Source organism: Oncorhynchus gorbuscha, linkage group LG16, assembly GCF_021184085.1.
Source record: "Oncorhynchus gorbuscha isolate QuinsamMale2020 ecotype Even-year linkage group LG16, OgorEven_v1.0, whole genome shotgun sequence".
NCBI lineage: Eukaryota > Metazoa > Chordata > Actinopteri > Salmoniformes > Salmonidae > Oncorhynchus > Oncorhynchus gorbuscha.
The window spans coordinates 59617942-59631014 of record NC_060188.1 but is presented as its reverse complement, the minus strand read 5'-3'; the positions used below and the strand labels follow the sequence as shown (position 1 = coordinate 59631014).

The 13073-nt window shown below is 43.9% G+C and overlaps 1 protein-coding gene across 1 annotated transcript; it reads right to left on the bottom strand.

Annotated features, from left to right (window-relative positions):
* Window positions 1-8055: 8055 nt before the first annotated feature.
* LOC124000718 (myosin regulatory light chain 2, ventricular/cardiac muscle isoform-like) lies at window positions 8056-12653 on the bottom strand. Its single transcript, XM_046307292.1, has 6 exons — window positions 12503-12653; window positions 11150-11315; window positions 9729-9833; window positions 9438-9516; window positions 8971-9019; window positions 8056-8294 (listed from the first exon to the last, which is right to left on the bottom strand). The coding sequence occupies exons 1-6, from the start codon at window positions 12503-12505 to the stop codon at window positions 8190-8192; spliced, it is 507 nt and encodes a 168-aa protein (XP_046163248.1). The 5' UTR covers window positions 12506-12653; the 3' UTR covers window positions 8056-8189.
* Between the last annotated feature and the right edge of the window lie 420 nt (window positions 12654-13073).

The window sequence follows — 13073 nt, the reverse complement described above, 5'->3', positions numbered from 1 at the left end:
TCACACACCACTTTCCTACTCTTGACAACCTTAGTGTTACTGGGCTGGTACTCCAGCGACCAGGTGATGGGTTCCTCACGTACATCCAACAGAGTAGACTGAGGCCTCTTCCTGACTAACTTCTGCAGCTCTCTTTTGAGAGCAGGATCTATGACGCTCTCAATGAACTGGTTTCTGACAGTTTTATCAACTTTATCCTCTGGAATGACGTCTTGTTCTTGTTTCAGTACTGAACTGAGTATCTGTGAGAGTGCATGTGAGTAATCACCAAAGTGCTCTCCCTCTCCGATGGCAGCCATAGAAGGTGTGCAACAGCTGAGATGCACTTTTCTGTATAAGCCCACCTTAGATACGAGAACAGGTCACTGGGCTGCTTTGACTTCGCACCCATGCATAACCACACTTCCTCTAAGGCTGACCCCCTCAACAGAGACAGTATGCAATCTACCTTTTCATCAGTACTCTGATCTTTGGCTCGAATTACACGTTCACCCTCCTCAATGAACTCATTAAGTAACCAACCATCCTGAGAGACATACTGTAGAGTAGAAACAGTCTCTGAAAGATTCTGGATGGATGGAGATGATGGCAGATGGTCCTCTGCGATGGTCAATGACGATCCGTGATAATCTACAATGGTTCGCGGCGTTCTCTGGATCCCGGCAGTCTGGTTACAGACAGCAACTCCAGGCAGGCCTCACTGCCTGTTGTCAGATCCCCTGGTCCCTCGTCAGATTTCTCTGGCCCCGTACCACTCGTCACCACTACCATAATTATACTACCCTAACAAAGCTATCAGAACCCCACTCCTGGTACAGGACACAAACTAATGGTTTATTCTGTCAAAGTTTACATTTAAAAAAGGATCATGTATAAGGGAAATCACCACAAGATTAAGTCACCATAGAGTAAAGTTAGTTACAGTCTGAATCACAATCTAGTGAAATAACTCTGTTAGTAAAGTGCATAAAACAATCTGAGTACGTTAAGTACAAAGTGAAATGCATAAACAGTAGTGGCTCTGCTTTCTATAGAAACACAAGAAAATACAGAGACCACAATGTTCAGTTAGAATGGACTTTAAAACATTTCAAATGTCTGGGTACAATATATCCATACATAAAATGACATTGTGCATGAAAAACAAAAATACATTTTGTCATAAAACAATATGAATACTTACAAACACACTGTCCACATGATACCCTAACCCCACGTGGAGGATCATGTAGATACAACAGTAGATCCTCATCTCACCCATACTGCACTGAGAGAAATGTCATATCAACAGATAAGTTACAATTCAAAAATGAAACAATACAACACCCTGAAGCTTTACACAAAATATAATGTAAATCTGATAATGACTTAATTAATAATACTTAATATAATAATAATAATAATAATAATAATAATATATGCCATTTAGCAGACTTTACACAAAATATAATGATAAATAGACCATTGATAATGACTTAGACCATTAGAATAATACTTAAAAGGTATTATTTACCCAAAGTAACATTGGATCCACATTGGATTTCAATAGCTCTCTAGTGTAATTGCTTGCTCTCACTCTTACACACTGCACGCCCAATCCCATAACTGCTTGCACGCCTTATTTAGGATCTCTTAAATGGACAGTGCCATCTTGTGGATATAAATGAGTACAGCAGTGCAGTTTTACCACCTGGCTACAAATGGACTTAGACCGGTAGAAATCTGTCCTTTGGTCTGAGTTCAAATTTGAGATTTTTGGTTGCAACCGCTGTGTCTTTGTGAGATGAAGAGTAAGTGAATGGATGATCTCCGCATGTGTCGTTCCCACCGTGAAGCATGGAGGAGGAAGGTATGAGAGTGTGGGGGTGCTTTGCTTGTGACACTGTCTGTGATTTATTTAGAATTCAAGGCACACTTAACCAGAATGGCTACCACAGCATTCTGCAGCAATACGCCATCCCATCAGGTTTGCGCTTAGTGGGACTATCATTTGTTTTTCAACACGATAATGACTCAACACACCTCCAGGCTGTGTAAGGGCTATTTGACCAAGAAGGAGAGTGATAGAGTGCTGTATCAGATGACCTGACCTCCACAATCACCCGACTTAAACCCAATTGAGATGGTTTGGGATGAGTTGGACCACAGAGTGAAGGGTAAAGCAGCCAGCAAGTGCTTAGCATATGTAGGAACTCCTTCAAGGCTGTTGGAAAAGTATTCCAGGTAAAGCTGGTTGAGAGAATGCCAAGAGTGTGCAAAGCTGTCTTCAAGGCAAAGGGTGGCTACTTTGATGAATCTGTCTAACACTTTTTTGGTTACTACATGATTCCGTGTGTTATTTCATAATTTTGATGGCTTCCCTATTATTCTACAATGTTGAAAATAGTAAAAATAAAGAAAAACCCTTGAATGAGTAGATATGTCCAAAAAGTTTGACTGGTACTGTATATCTTTTTTTTGCTAAACAGGTGGGGCTGTAACAGCTGCTCCTGTTAAAGGATGGAAACCGAAGAAGTTTCATGGAGATAGTTTAGCCAGTGGGGTTGAATATATAACAGTTGTTTTTGTATTCAGTAAAATATCATGACTGCTTTTGAATAATATATGTACTTAATTTTTTACATGGTTTGTGAAGATTTGATTTTTGTTTTTAATGGTTGCAATTTGATTTGCACACAACAGTGGAAAAAATTGTTTTCTTTAGGTTTTATGTTTATGGTAATTCTTTATCCGAAGCAGTCGGTGATCTTGTATCTCCCACTCTGTTGCATATCCTTGTCGCTATCTAGAACTTAAAATGGTTCTTTGGCTGTCCCCATATTACAACCCTTTGAAGAACCCTTTTGGGTTCCATGAAGAACCCTTTCCACAGAGGGTTCTACCTGAAACAAAACGGGTTCTGTCTGGACCTAAAAAGGCTTTTCCTATGGGGTTCTTCTAAGAGTGCAGTCCTGTGTCAACAAGTAGGCGGATGAAGCAGGTGAAACAGTTGAATAGACAACTGTAAAATTGTCACGCCTTGGTCATTGTAATTTGTGTTTTTCGTTATATATTTTGGTCAGGCCAGGGTGTGACATGGGTTTATGTGTTTGGTTCGTATTGGGTTTTTATTAGCATTGGGATTGTGTATGATTAGGGGTGTGTCTAGTTAGGCTTGGCTGCCTGAGGCGATTCTCAATTAGAGTCAGGTGCTTATCGTTGTCTCTGATTGGGAACCGTATTTAGGTAGCTTGAGTTCGCTTTGTATTTTGTGGGTGTTTGTTCCTGTCTCTGTGTTGTAGTCACCAGATAGGCTGTAATTAGTTTCACGTTCCGTTCTGTTGTTTTTGTATTTAGTATTCAGTTGTTTCATGTACCACTATTTATTTTCATTAAAGTCATGAGTAACCTACACGCTGCATTTCGGTCCGACTTTCTTCATTCAACAGACGAACGCCGTTACAGAAACACCCACCACCTCTCACGGACCGAGCAGCGTGTGAACTGGCAGGAGCTAAAGGAGGACGTTATGGACGGTAGAGGCATGGAGTATACGACGTGGGAAGAAATCGACAGGTGGGCGGCCGACCCAGAGCGAGTGCAGGAGCCCGCCTGGGATTCCCTGCAGCAATGCGAAGAGGGCTATAGACCAATGGAGTCTAAAAGGAAAACACGGCGACGCAGAGCGCAAAACGAAAGTAACCCCCAAATATTTATTGGGGGAAAGCGCAGAGAGAGAGTGGCTGAGTCAGGAGTCAGACCTGAGCCTACTCTCCCTGTTAATTGTGAGGAGCAGCAATATAAGGACTTCTGGTCTTGGGAAATGATATTAGACGGAAAAGGACCCTGGGCGCAGCCAGGAGAATATTGCTGTCCCAAGGAAGAAATAGAAGCAGCTAAAGCGGAGAGGCGCAGGTATGAGGAGGCAGCACGGCGACGCGGTTCGAAGCCGGAAAAGCAACCCCCAAAAATTATTGGGGGGGGGGGGGGGGGCTAGAAGGGAGAATAGTTATGCCAGGTAGGAGACCTGCGCAAACTCCCTGTGCTCACCGTTGGGCTAGAGAGACCGGGCAGGCACCGTGTTATGCTATGGAGCACACAGTGTTTCCAGTGCGGGTGCAGAGCCAGGTGCGGCACATACCAGCCCTTCCTATTGGCCGGGCTAGAGTGGGCATCGAGCCAGGTAAGCTTGGGCAGGCTCGCCTGCACGGTCCTGTCTATCCCGAGCCACCTCCACACACCAGTCCTCCGGTAGCAGCTCCCCGCACCAGGCTTCCTGTGCGTGTCCTCCATCCAGTACCACCAGTTCCAGCACCACGCACCAGGCCTCCAGTGCGCCTCGCCTGTTCAGCGCAGCCAGCGCTTTTCTCCTCTCCTGAGCTGTCGGAGTCTCCTGCCTGTTTAACGCAGCCAGAGCCTTTCTCCTCTCCTGCGCTGCCGGAGTCTCCCGTCTGCCCAGCTCCGCCAGTGCTCCCAGTCTGCCCAGCGCCGCCAGTGCTCCCAGTCTGCCCAGTGCTCCCAGTCTGCCCAGCGCCGCCAGTGCTCCCAGTTTGCCCAGCGCCACCAGTGCTCCCAGTCTGCCCAGCGCCGCCAGTCAGCCCAGCGCTGCCAGACAACCAGTCTCTTCTAGATCTCCCCGACAACCAGTCTCTTCTAGATCTGCCGACAACCAGGATTTACCGGAGCCTACTACCTGCCTGAGCTTCATCTCAGTACTGGGCTTCCTCTCAGTACTGGGCTTCCTCTCAGTACCGGGCTTCCTCTCAGTACCGGGCTTCCTGTCAGTACCGGGCTTCCTCTCAGTACCGGGCTTCCCCTCAGTCCCGGGCTTCCCCTCAGTCCCGGGCTTCCCCTCAGTCCCGAGATGCCCCTCTGTCCTGAGATGCCCCTCTGTCCTGAGATGCCCCTCTGTCCTGAGATGCCCCTCTGTCCCGAGCTGCTCCTCAGTTATGTGGGGATCTGGGTGAGGACTATTAGGCCATGGTCGGCGGCGAGGGTGGATTACCCCAGGACGCAAAGGGGAGGAACTAGGACATTAATGGAGTGGGGTCCACGTCCCGAGCCAGAACCGCCACCATGGACAGACGCCCACCCGGACCCTCCCTATGCTCTTGAGGTGCGTCCGGGAGTCCGCACCTTAGGGGGGGGGGGGGGTTCTGTCACGACTTGGTCATTGTAATTTGTGTTTTTCGTTATATATTTTGGTCAGGCCAGGGTGTGACATGGGTTTATGTGTTGGGTTCGTATTGGGGTTTTATTAGCATTGGGATTGTGTATGATTAGGGGTGTGTCTAGTTAGGCTTGGCTGCCTGAGGCGATTCTCAATTAGAGTCAGGTGCTTATCGTTGTCTCTGATTGGGAACAAATCAAATCAAATCAAATCAAATTTATTTATATAGCCCTTCGTACATCAGCTGATATCTCAAAGTGCTGTACAGAAACCCAGCCTAAAACCCCAAACAGCAAACAATGCAGGTGTAAAAGCACGGTGGCTAGGAAAAACTCCCTAGAAAGGCCAAAACCTAGGAAGAAACCTAGAGAGGAACCGGGCTATGTGGGGTGGCCAGTCCTCTTCTGGCTGTGCCGGGTAGAGATTATAACAGAACATGACCAAGATGTTCAAATGTTCATAAATGACCAGCATGGTCAAATAATAATAAGGCAGAACAGTTGAAACTGGAGCAGCAGCACAGTCAGGTGGACTGGGGACAGCAAGGAGCCATCATGTCAGGTAGTCCTGGGGCACGGTCCTAGGGCTCAGGTCCTCCGAGAGAGAGAAAGAAAGAGAGAATTAGAGAGAGCATATGTGGGGTGGCCAGTCCTCTTCTGGCTGTGCCGTCCTGATTATAACAGAACGTGGCCAAGATGTTCAAATGTTCATAAATGACCAGCATGGTTGAATAATAGTAAGGCAGAACAGTTGAAACTGGAGCAGGAGCATGGCCAGGTGGACTGGGGACAGCAAGGAGTCCTCATGTCAGGTAGTCCTGGGACATGGTCCTAGGGCCCAGGCCAGTTGAAACTGGAGCAGCAGCATGGCCAGGTGGACTGGGGACAGCAAGGAGTCATCATGTCAGGTAGTCCTGGGGCATGGTCCTAGGGCTCAGGTCCTCCGAGAGAGAGAAAGAAAGAGAGAAGGAGAGAATTAGAGAACGCACACTTAGATTCACACAGGACACCTGAATAGGACAGGAGAAGTACTCCAGATAAACAAACTGACCCTAGCCCCCCGACACATAAACTACTGCAGCATAAATGCTGGAGGCTGAGACAGGAGGGGTCAGGAGACACTGTGGCCCCATCCGAGGACACCCCCGGACAGGGCCAAACAGGAAGGATATAACCCCACCCACTTTGCCAAAGCACAGCCCCCACACCACTAGAGGGAAATCTTCAACCACCAACTTACCATCCTGAGACAAGGCCGAGTATAGCCCACAAAGATCTCCGACACGGTACAACCCAAGGGGGGGGGGGGGTTATGCAATGTAGAACAGTGTTTAGGTAGCTTGAGTTCGCTTTGTATTTTGTGGGTGTTTGTTCCTGTCTCTGTGTTGTAGTCACCAGATAGGCTGTAATTAGTTTCACGTTCCGTTCTGTTGTTTTTGTATTTAGTATTCAGTTGTTTCATGTACCGCGATTTATTTTCATTAAAGTCATGAGTAACCTACACGCTGCATTTCGGTCCGACTTTCTTCATTCAACAGACTAACATGTTACAAAAATAAAGTGTGACCTATTGCTCTTACTTTTATCACCATCTTTTCTCTCTTTCTTTCAGTCTGGAGTTATTATAAGCTCACATTTTTACATTACATAATGGTTTTTCTGCACCTGTTGAAAACCTATTAAACCTATTTAACCAAATGTATAAATAGGTTTAATAGAATGAACCCCTGTTAAGACTGTTGGCTGCTCTCATATGGCCATTGCTATATTCAGTGTGGAGTCCTTGCCAACTCCTTTGCAGAGCGTGTACCCAGTTTATTATTGCAGCTCAACTGTTATGTCCTTCCCTCTAGAGCATGTCCCTCTGACCATATCCTGACTCATTACACTCAGTTTTTTTTTCAATCTTTGTGGTGAGGTTCCAAGTGGTAAACGGTTCAGTTTTACAGTATCTTCCCTTTTTTTTAAGTATACCTTTATTTATTTATTTATTTGGGGGGGGGGGGGGGGTATGACAGTATTTTGAAAAGATCACTATAATTTTGACTCATTGGGATTTTTTTGCTGCACCATTGATATGGCTCTACTGCTCAGATTGCAATCAATGTATTGAAAAGTGTAAATATGGAATTCTAAATGTAGCCTATTTTGCACACATTAATGAGCCCTAATTTTTAGTAGATGTGAATGATAAAACATCCTGTTATCAAGGCACAAGGCAAGACCAAAATGCAGACACAGGAGGCAGATGGTTGGAGTCTTACAATGTTTATTAATCCAAAAGGAGTAGGCAAGAGAATGGTTATGGACAGGCAAAACGGTCAAAACCAGATCAGAGTCCAGGAGGTACAGAGTTGTAGACAGGCTCGTGGTCAAGGCAGGCCACGCTGGTCGACTTAGAAACATACAAGACGAACTGGCATTGACAGACAGGAAACACAGAGATAAATACACTGGGGAAAATACCTGGATGGGTTGGTGACAATGACGAGGACAGGTGACACAGATCAGGGTGTGACACCTGTCTTTTGTTGATCTTCGGCAGAACTTGTGATATTTTACATGCACAAAGCAATGTATTCTGGTTCGCTGCTCTTCCTATCTGAGTCTCAAATTCCTAGTAATTTTATGTAAATACTGTGATGTATTGTAACACAATAGACAACTGGGACAGAGAGGCTGAATCTTAATATAGACTTATCAGTCACCAAACTCCTATGTGTATCCCTATTAGCGCTCTTCCTCTTGCACTTAACCTCTGTGAAGCCCAGCGACTTGAGGGTGTCTGAAATATGCGTACGGCTATTCTCATCTCACATACAAGACATTGTTATCCAGTCAACTCTTCACTTTCAACACAGTCATCTTGGAGTTCAAATGACACACTGCTTCGTTCACACACCAAAGTCCTTTTTATTCGTTTTTTATTGTGGGGAAATTGAGATGTGGAAAAGGAAACGGGTCGTGTGTACATGGCGATGATGTGTAGTGGGCGGTCCAAGGTGAGTGGTTGGGTGATTGAGAGCTCGTGATTGGCTCATTTACTCCGCCTCCTTGTCCTCTCCGTGGGTGATAACGTAGCACAGGTTCTTGTAGTCCAGATTCCCGGCGACGTCCAGGGGGAAGTTTGTGAACATGTCTTCAACCTGGAAGGGTGAAGCACACAAAGGTCATGCAATGTCATGGGTTGAAAAAGTGATTGGTAACTGTTTTCACCTTATGCTAATAATACATGAACCTTTTAGCACTCCAAGCTGAACTTGGTGTGTATCGATAGTTGAAATAAAAGTGAACACATACATCTCAAGTCACAATGTGGCCTTCGAAGCCGGGATGAGACCAAAATATCCACTCATGGTTGTGCTTTATGCTATGAAAACGAGCCATCATACACACTCATTCAAAATGAATGCAAGTTATTTCTGTGAGTACATCAATATGCTTTTAAGAAAGAAATGCCATTGTCTTATAGGGTCTCATAATAGTACTGCTCACTGGAAGTAGATAGGCCTCCTGTATATAGTTAGAAGGGGATAGTGCTCTGGATTGGGGCTCTGATCAGATTCACTGTCTTTGTGATGGAATACAGGATCACTTTTGTGAGGACCAGATGGTCTGAAGGAAACGCTTGTTCCATAGCTTTACTGGGCCCTGATGGGGCTCAGGGTCAGCGATAAGTGGGTTAGAGATATAGTCTATGAAATGGACTTGTGTGATGGATGGGTCTCTGACAGGAAACGAGGTATAAGTCAACCAGTGAAAGTTGACTGATTCCAAACACAAATCCCACTGAGCCTCAGAAACTTGGGAGAAGGACATTACCTCAGCTTCGGTGAACTTGTCCGCCTGAGACATGATGTAATATTTGATACTGGAAAGGAAAATTATGACTTGTTAGATACAGTACATCAACTGTGACAGTGAGTTCTTTTCTCAGAGTTGGCTCCAAGAAGTTACACTTTTTTCTTTAATTATTTCCTAAAACACACAAGAAAAGGTCACATTTTTCTACAAGAATCTATAAAACTACTGAAACTATTATTGATGGGTAATTATCAGCAACCATAAAAGAGAGGTTCAATAGATTAGAATTTAGTAATTTTTTAAAAGCAATTCTAATGCGTTATCTATTACTGTAGTAGTTATTGACTTCTTCAATAATTCCTAAAGCGACTAATTAGAGCATTTGAGGAATTTGATCATTACTAACTGTACCGCGTACACATTAGGGGATAGAGCGACAGGTACTGTTGTAACTTTGACAGTATTAGAATGAATAAAGTCCTTACTCCTCTCCCTTGAGGACTCCCTGTCCCTCGGGGTCGAAGATCTTGAAGGCATTAATAATGGTCTCCTCGGGGTCAGTACCTGAGAGAGAACACTTTTTTCAGACATGCAGCTGGTCTGTCTAAACAGTGCACAGTGAAAAAATATCACTGAGGAAAATAGTCATTTGCCTCATGTCGGTCTGAATATGTGATTGTTATAAGCAATAGCTAGTCATAATATTTCAGTTTACATGTGATGAACCATATATGACATGTGCAAGCCTTTGTGGCCATACAGTGGTGTGGCTTGACCTTTCAACTTCTCGCCAAACATGGAGAGGAAGATGGTGAAGTTGATGGGTCCAGGGGCCATCTTTAGCATCTCGTCCAGCTCATCATTACCCACGTTAAGACGGCCTGCAGAGACACACAGGACAGGAAGAGATAGAGGTCAGAGGTCAGTGGGACCACTCACATGACCAGGTGGGAAAGTACAGCAGCACCAGAGCCATGTATTATTTATAAGAGTTGGGTCAACTTTTAGAATGTTGAATATTGTTCTAATTCTGAACATTCAGTTACATAGCATCAGAGTCATATATATAGAGAGTTTGGCCAGGTTTTAGAACGGCTGCCATGTTAACACCTTTATTCTCGAAATGTTGGTGATGTAACAATAGGATAAGAGCTCCTCTGACAATTCCCTATGGAATAATTCCCTATGGAATAATTCCCTATGTAAATCATCTAAACAGAGCAGCGAATTGAACAGACTATTTATTGATTAGCTTTCAGAATCCCGTGTATCCAAGTCTGTACTGTGTTGTGGACTTGTGATGTCAACAAATTGCATATATGGTATCACTGGACATCTTCATAGGCTTTGCAAACTATCAGAAATAAACAGCACATTGCAGAAGTGTCAATTATTACTTAGCAACGGCTATGGAGGAGAAAGTGGCACTCTCTGAACATTTATGTGATGTTAATTAGGTGCTAACATGGCTGCAATATCATTTTAAGTGTCATGTAAATGGTTCATAATGCTCATTATAGACATTATATTCCCCATGTAATGTTAATGAGGCGCTAACATGGCTGCCATAGAATGTTGGGTCATGTACAGTACCAGTCAAAAGTTTGGACACACCTAATCAGGGTTTTTCTTTATTTGGACTATTTTATACATTGTAGAATAATAGTGAAGACATCAAAACTATGAAATAACACATATGGAATCATGTAGTAACCAGAAAAGTGTGAAACAAATCCAAATATAGTTTATAGTTTGAGTTTATAGTTTGAGATTCTTCAAAGTAGCCACCCTTTGCCTTAATGACAGCTTTGAACACTCTTGGCATTCTCTCAACCAGCTTCACCTGGAATGATTTTCCAACAGTCTTGAAGGAGTTCCCACATATGCTGAGCACTTGTTGGCTTGTGTCCAAACATTTGACTGGTACTGGAAGTGCATCATATTGTAGAAACCTTAATGGCCCAACTCTCTAAATACATGACTCTGAGCAGCACAGGCGTTATGGTCAGAGATTGTTGTTTGGATCAGTCATTCTCAATATAAATGTTTGTGTTTTGTGGAAGCAATCATTACAGTCATCGGAGATATCTGGAGGACAGAGAGAGGGTAACTTCTTGTCCAAGGAAGATAACTTCACCACCAATTTTATACTGCAAATGGCCGTTCTCCAGAGGAATAAGCATTAGCCTTAGCTCACCCAGTGCACAGAATGTGTCCCTCAGGTCATTCTTGTCAATGAAACCGTCTCTGTTCTGGTCCATGATGGTGAAAGCCTCCTTAAACTCCTGGATCTGGGCTTGCTCAAACATGGAGAACACATTGGAGCTGGCCTCTGCTGCCTTCTTCTTTGCCTTTTTGGGTGCCTGAGATACACAGGGAAATGGCTATTACTTTGAGGTTATGATGAATAACAACAGCGTACATACATTTCAACAAAGTTTGCATACATTGACTTTGATTTTGAATTATTTGACAGTATCATGATATACAACAGTAATAATATAATGACTGTTATAAACTGGGCAGTTCGAGCCCTGAATGCTGATTGGCTTACAGTCGTGGTATATCAGACCATATAGCACCTGTGTGACAAAACATTGATTTTTTACTAGTCTAATCACATTGGTAACCGGTTTATAATAGCAATAAGGCACCTCGGGGTTTGTGGTATATGGCCAATAAACCACGACTAAAGGTTGTGTCCAGGCACATCGTGCTTAAGAACAGCCCTTAGCTGTGGTATATTGGCCATATACCACACCCCCTTGGGCCTTATTGCTTAATTATATTCCATAAGTTATAATAATTAATGATAAGTAAGACTAATGACATTACATTTACTGCGTTTTGCTCATTTCAAATGCATAACCAAAACTATGAACATCTAACATTGAACTACAGAGCACAGCATGCGGTCACAAAACTACATGGCTATTAATATCTCTAATTAAACGTATAACTTTTAGAGCATGCAAGCTTTCAATATTGAAGAGCCACAGTTCACAAATGTTTACAACACTGTAGTAGAGGTCAAGTGTTGCAATCAACAGAGTCAGGCACCCCCAAAAAATGATTAACTATTTGAATGGCGTTCCTGCTCTTTACATTGATTGGATACACTGTGGAGATGGTTAGGGCATATTATTATTAGGTCTGACTTTTTTAAGATCTAATAATCACAGTTATTACTAACCTTCCAAGATATTCTTTCTTCTTATCATTCAAACATGTTTGGTATGCAATCAAGCTCCCCCATCACTACAGTTTGGGATTTTAATTACGATTGGCAAGAAATTTACTCCGTTAATTTACCAATCCGCACAGCTGTTATCAAATATACAAGTGTTCGAACGATCCTTGATTACCTCACTAAATAGAAATCTTAATAAATGCATTTAAAAACATCAACACCTGTCTGCTTCTGAAGTAAGCTTAGCTTCTCTAAGAACTCTAACCATCCTATACACCATGAAAGTGAGACACTTAGTTAACCCCAAGGTGAAGACGAAGACAAGTAGAGAGCAGAGAGTGAGGGAGGTGTCATTCTTACCATTATGTCAGGAGCTTCTCAGTTGTTCACTTACGCTTGAGAGGACACTAAAAAATGACCCTGGTCACTTATATAGCGACACACTTGGCTCCTCTGCCCACCTGCTCTATGTTTAGACAATGGGGGAACGTCGCCCAAGGCATGCCAGCCATATAGAGGACTAACACCCACCGCCCCCCGGCCCCCCATTATAATTGACCCATGCAGGGGTGCTGTGGCTCTGAACTGTTTATGTGACACCTTATTTTAAGAGCAGGGGCCACGGTCAGACAGTCAAATCCGGCCCCTATCCCCGAGGAGGGGATGGTGTGGGTAGTTGTGAGTATGTGTCAATGCCTCAGACTTCACAGATCCTGTAGTTAGGCCGGGTGCGACACCACGTCACAGCCCGCCAGATTACCACGGTAATGAATTGATACCCTTGTCTAGTTTGCGGTGGAAGGACACGCTTTGAACAGCTCTTGTGTGGCTTTTCATTACTAGGAGTGTTGGACACCAAGGAATGATTAAGTTCACTGAGGTCATCGGGCTTTGTTGATCACTTAACCATTGTATTGTCTCACATTGAAAC

What these genes read in the sequence shown, in the direction of transcription:
- LOC124000718 (XM_046307292.1), bottom strand. An exon ending in GTTTGGCGAGAAGTTGAAAG is followed by an intron (nt 9,517 to 9,728) that starts GTCAAGCCACAC and finishes GTTCTCTCTCAG; the next exon opens with GTACTGACCCCGAGGAGACC. An exon ending in ACAAGTTCACCGAAGCTGAG is followed by an intron (nt 8,295 to 8,970) that starts GTAATGTCCTTC and finishes TCACCCTTCCAG; the next exon opens with GTTGAAGACATGTTCACAAA.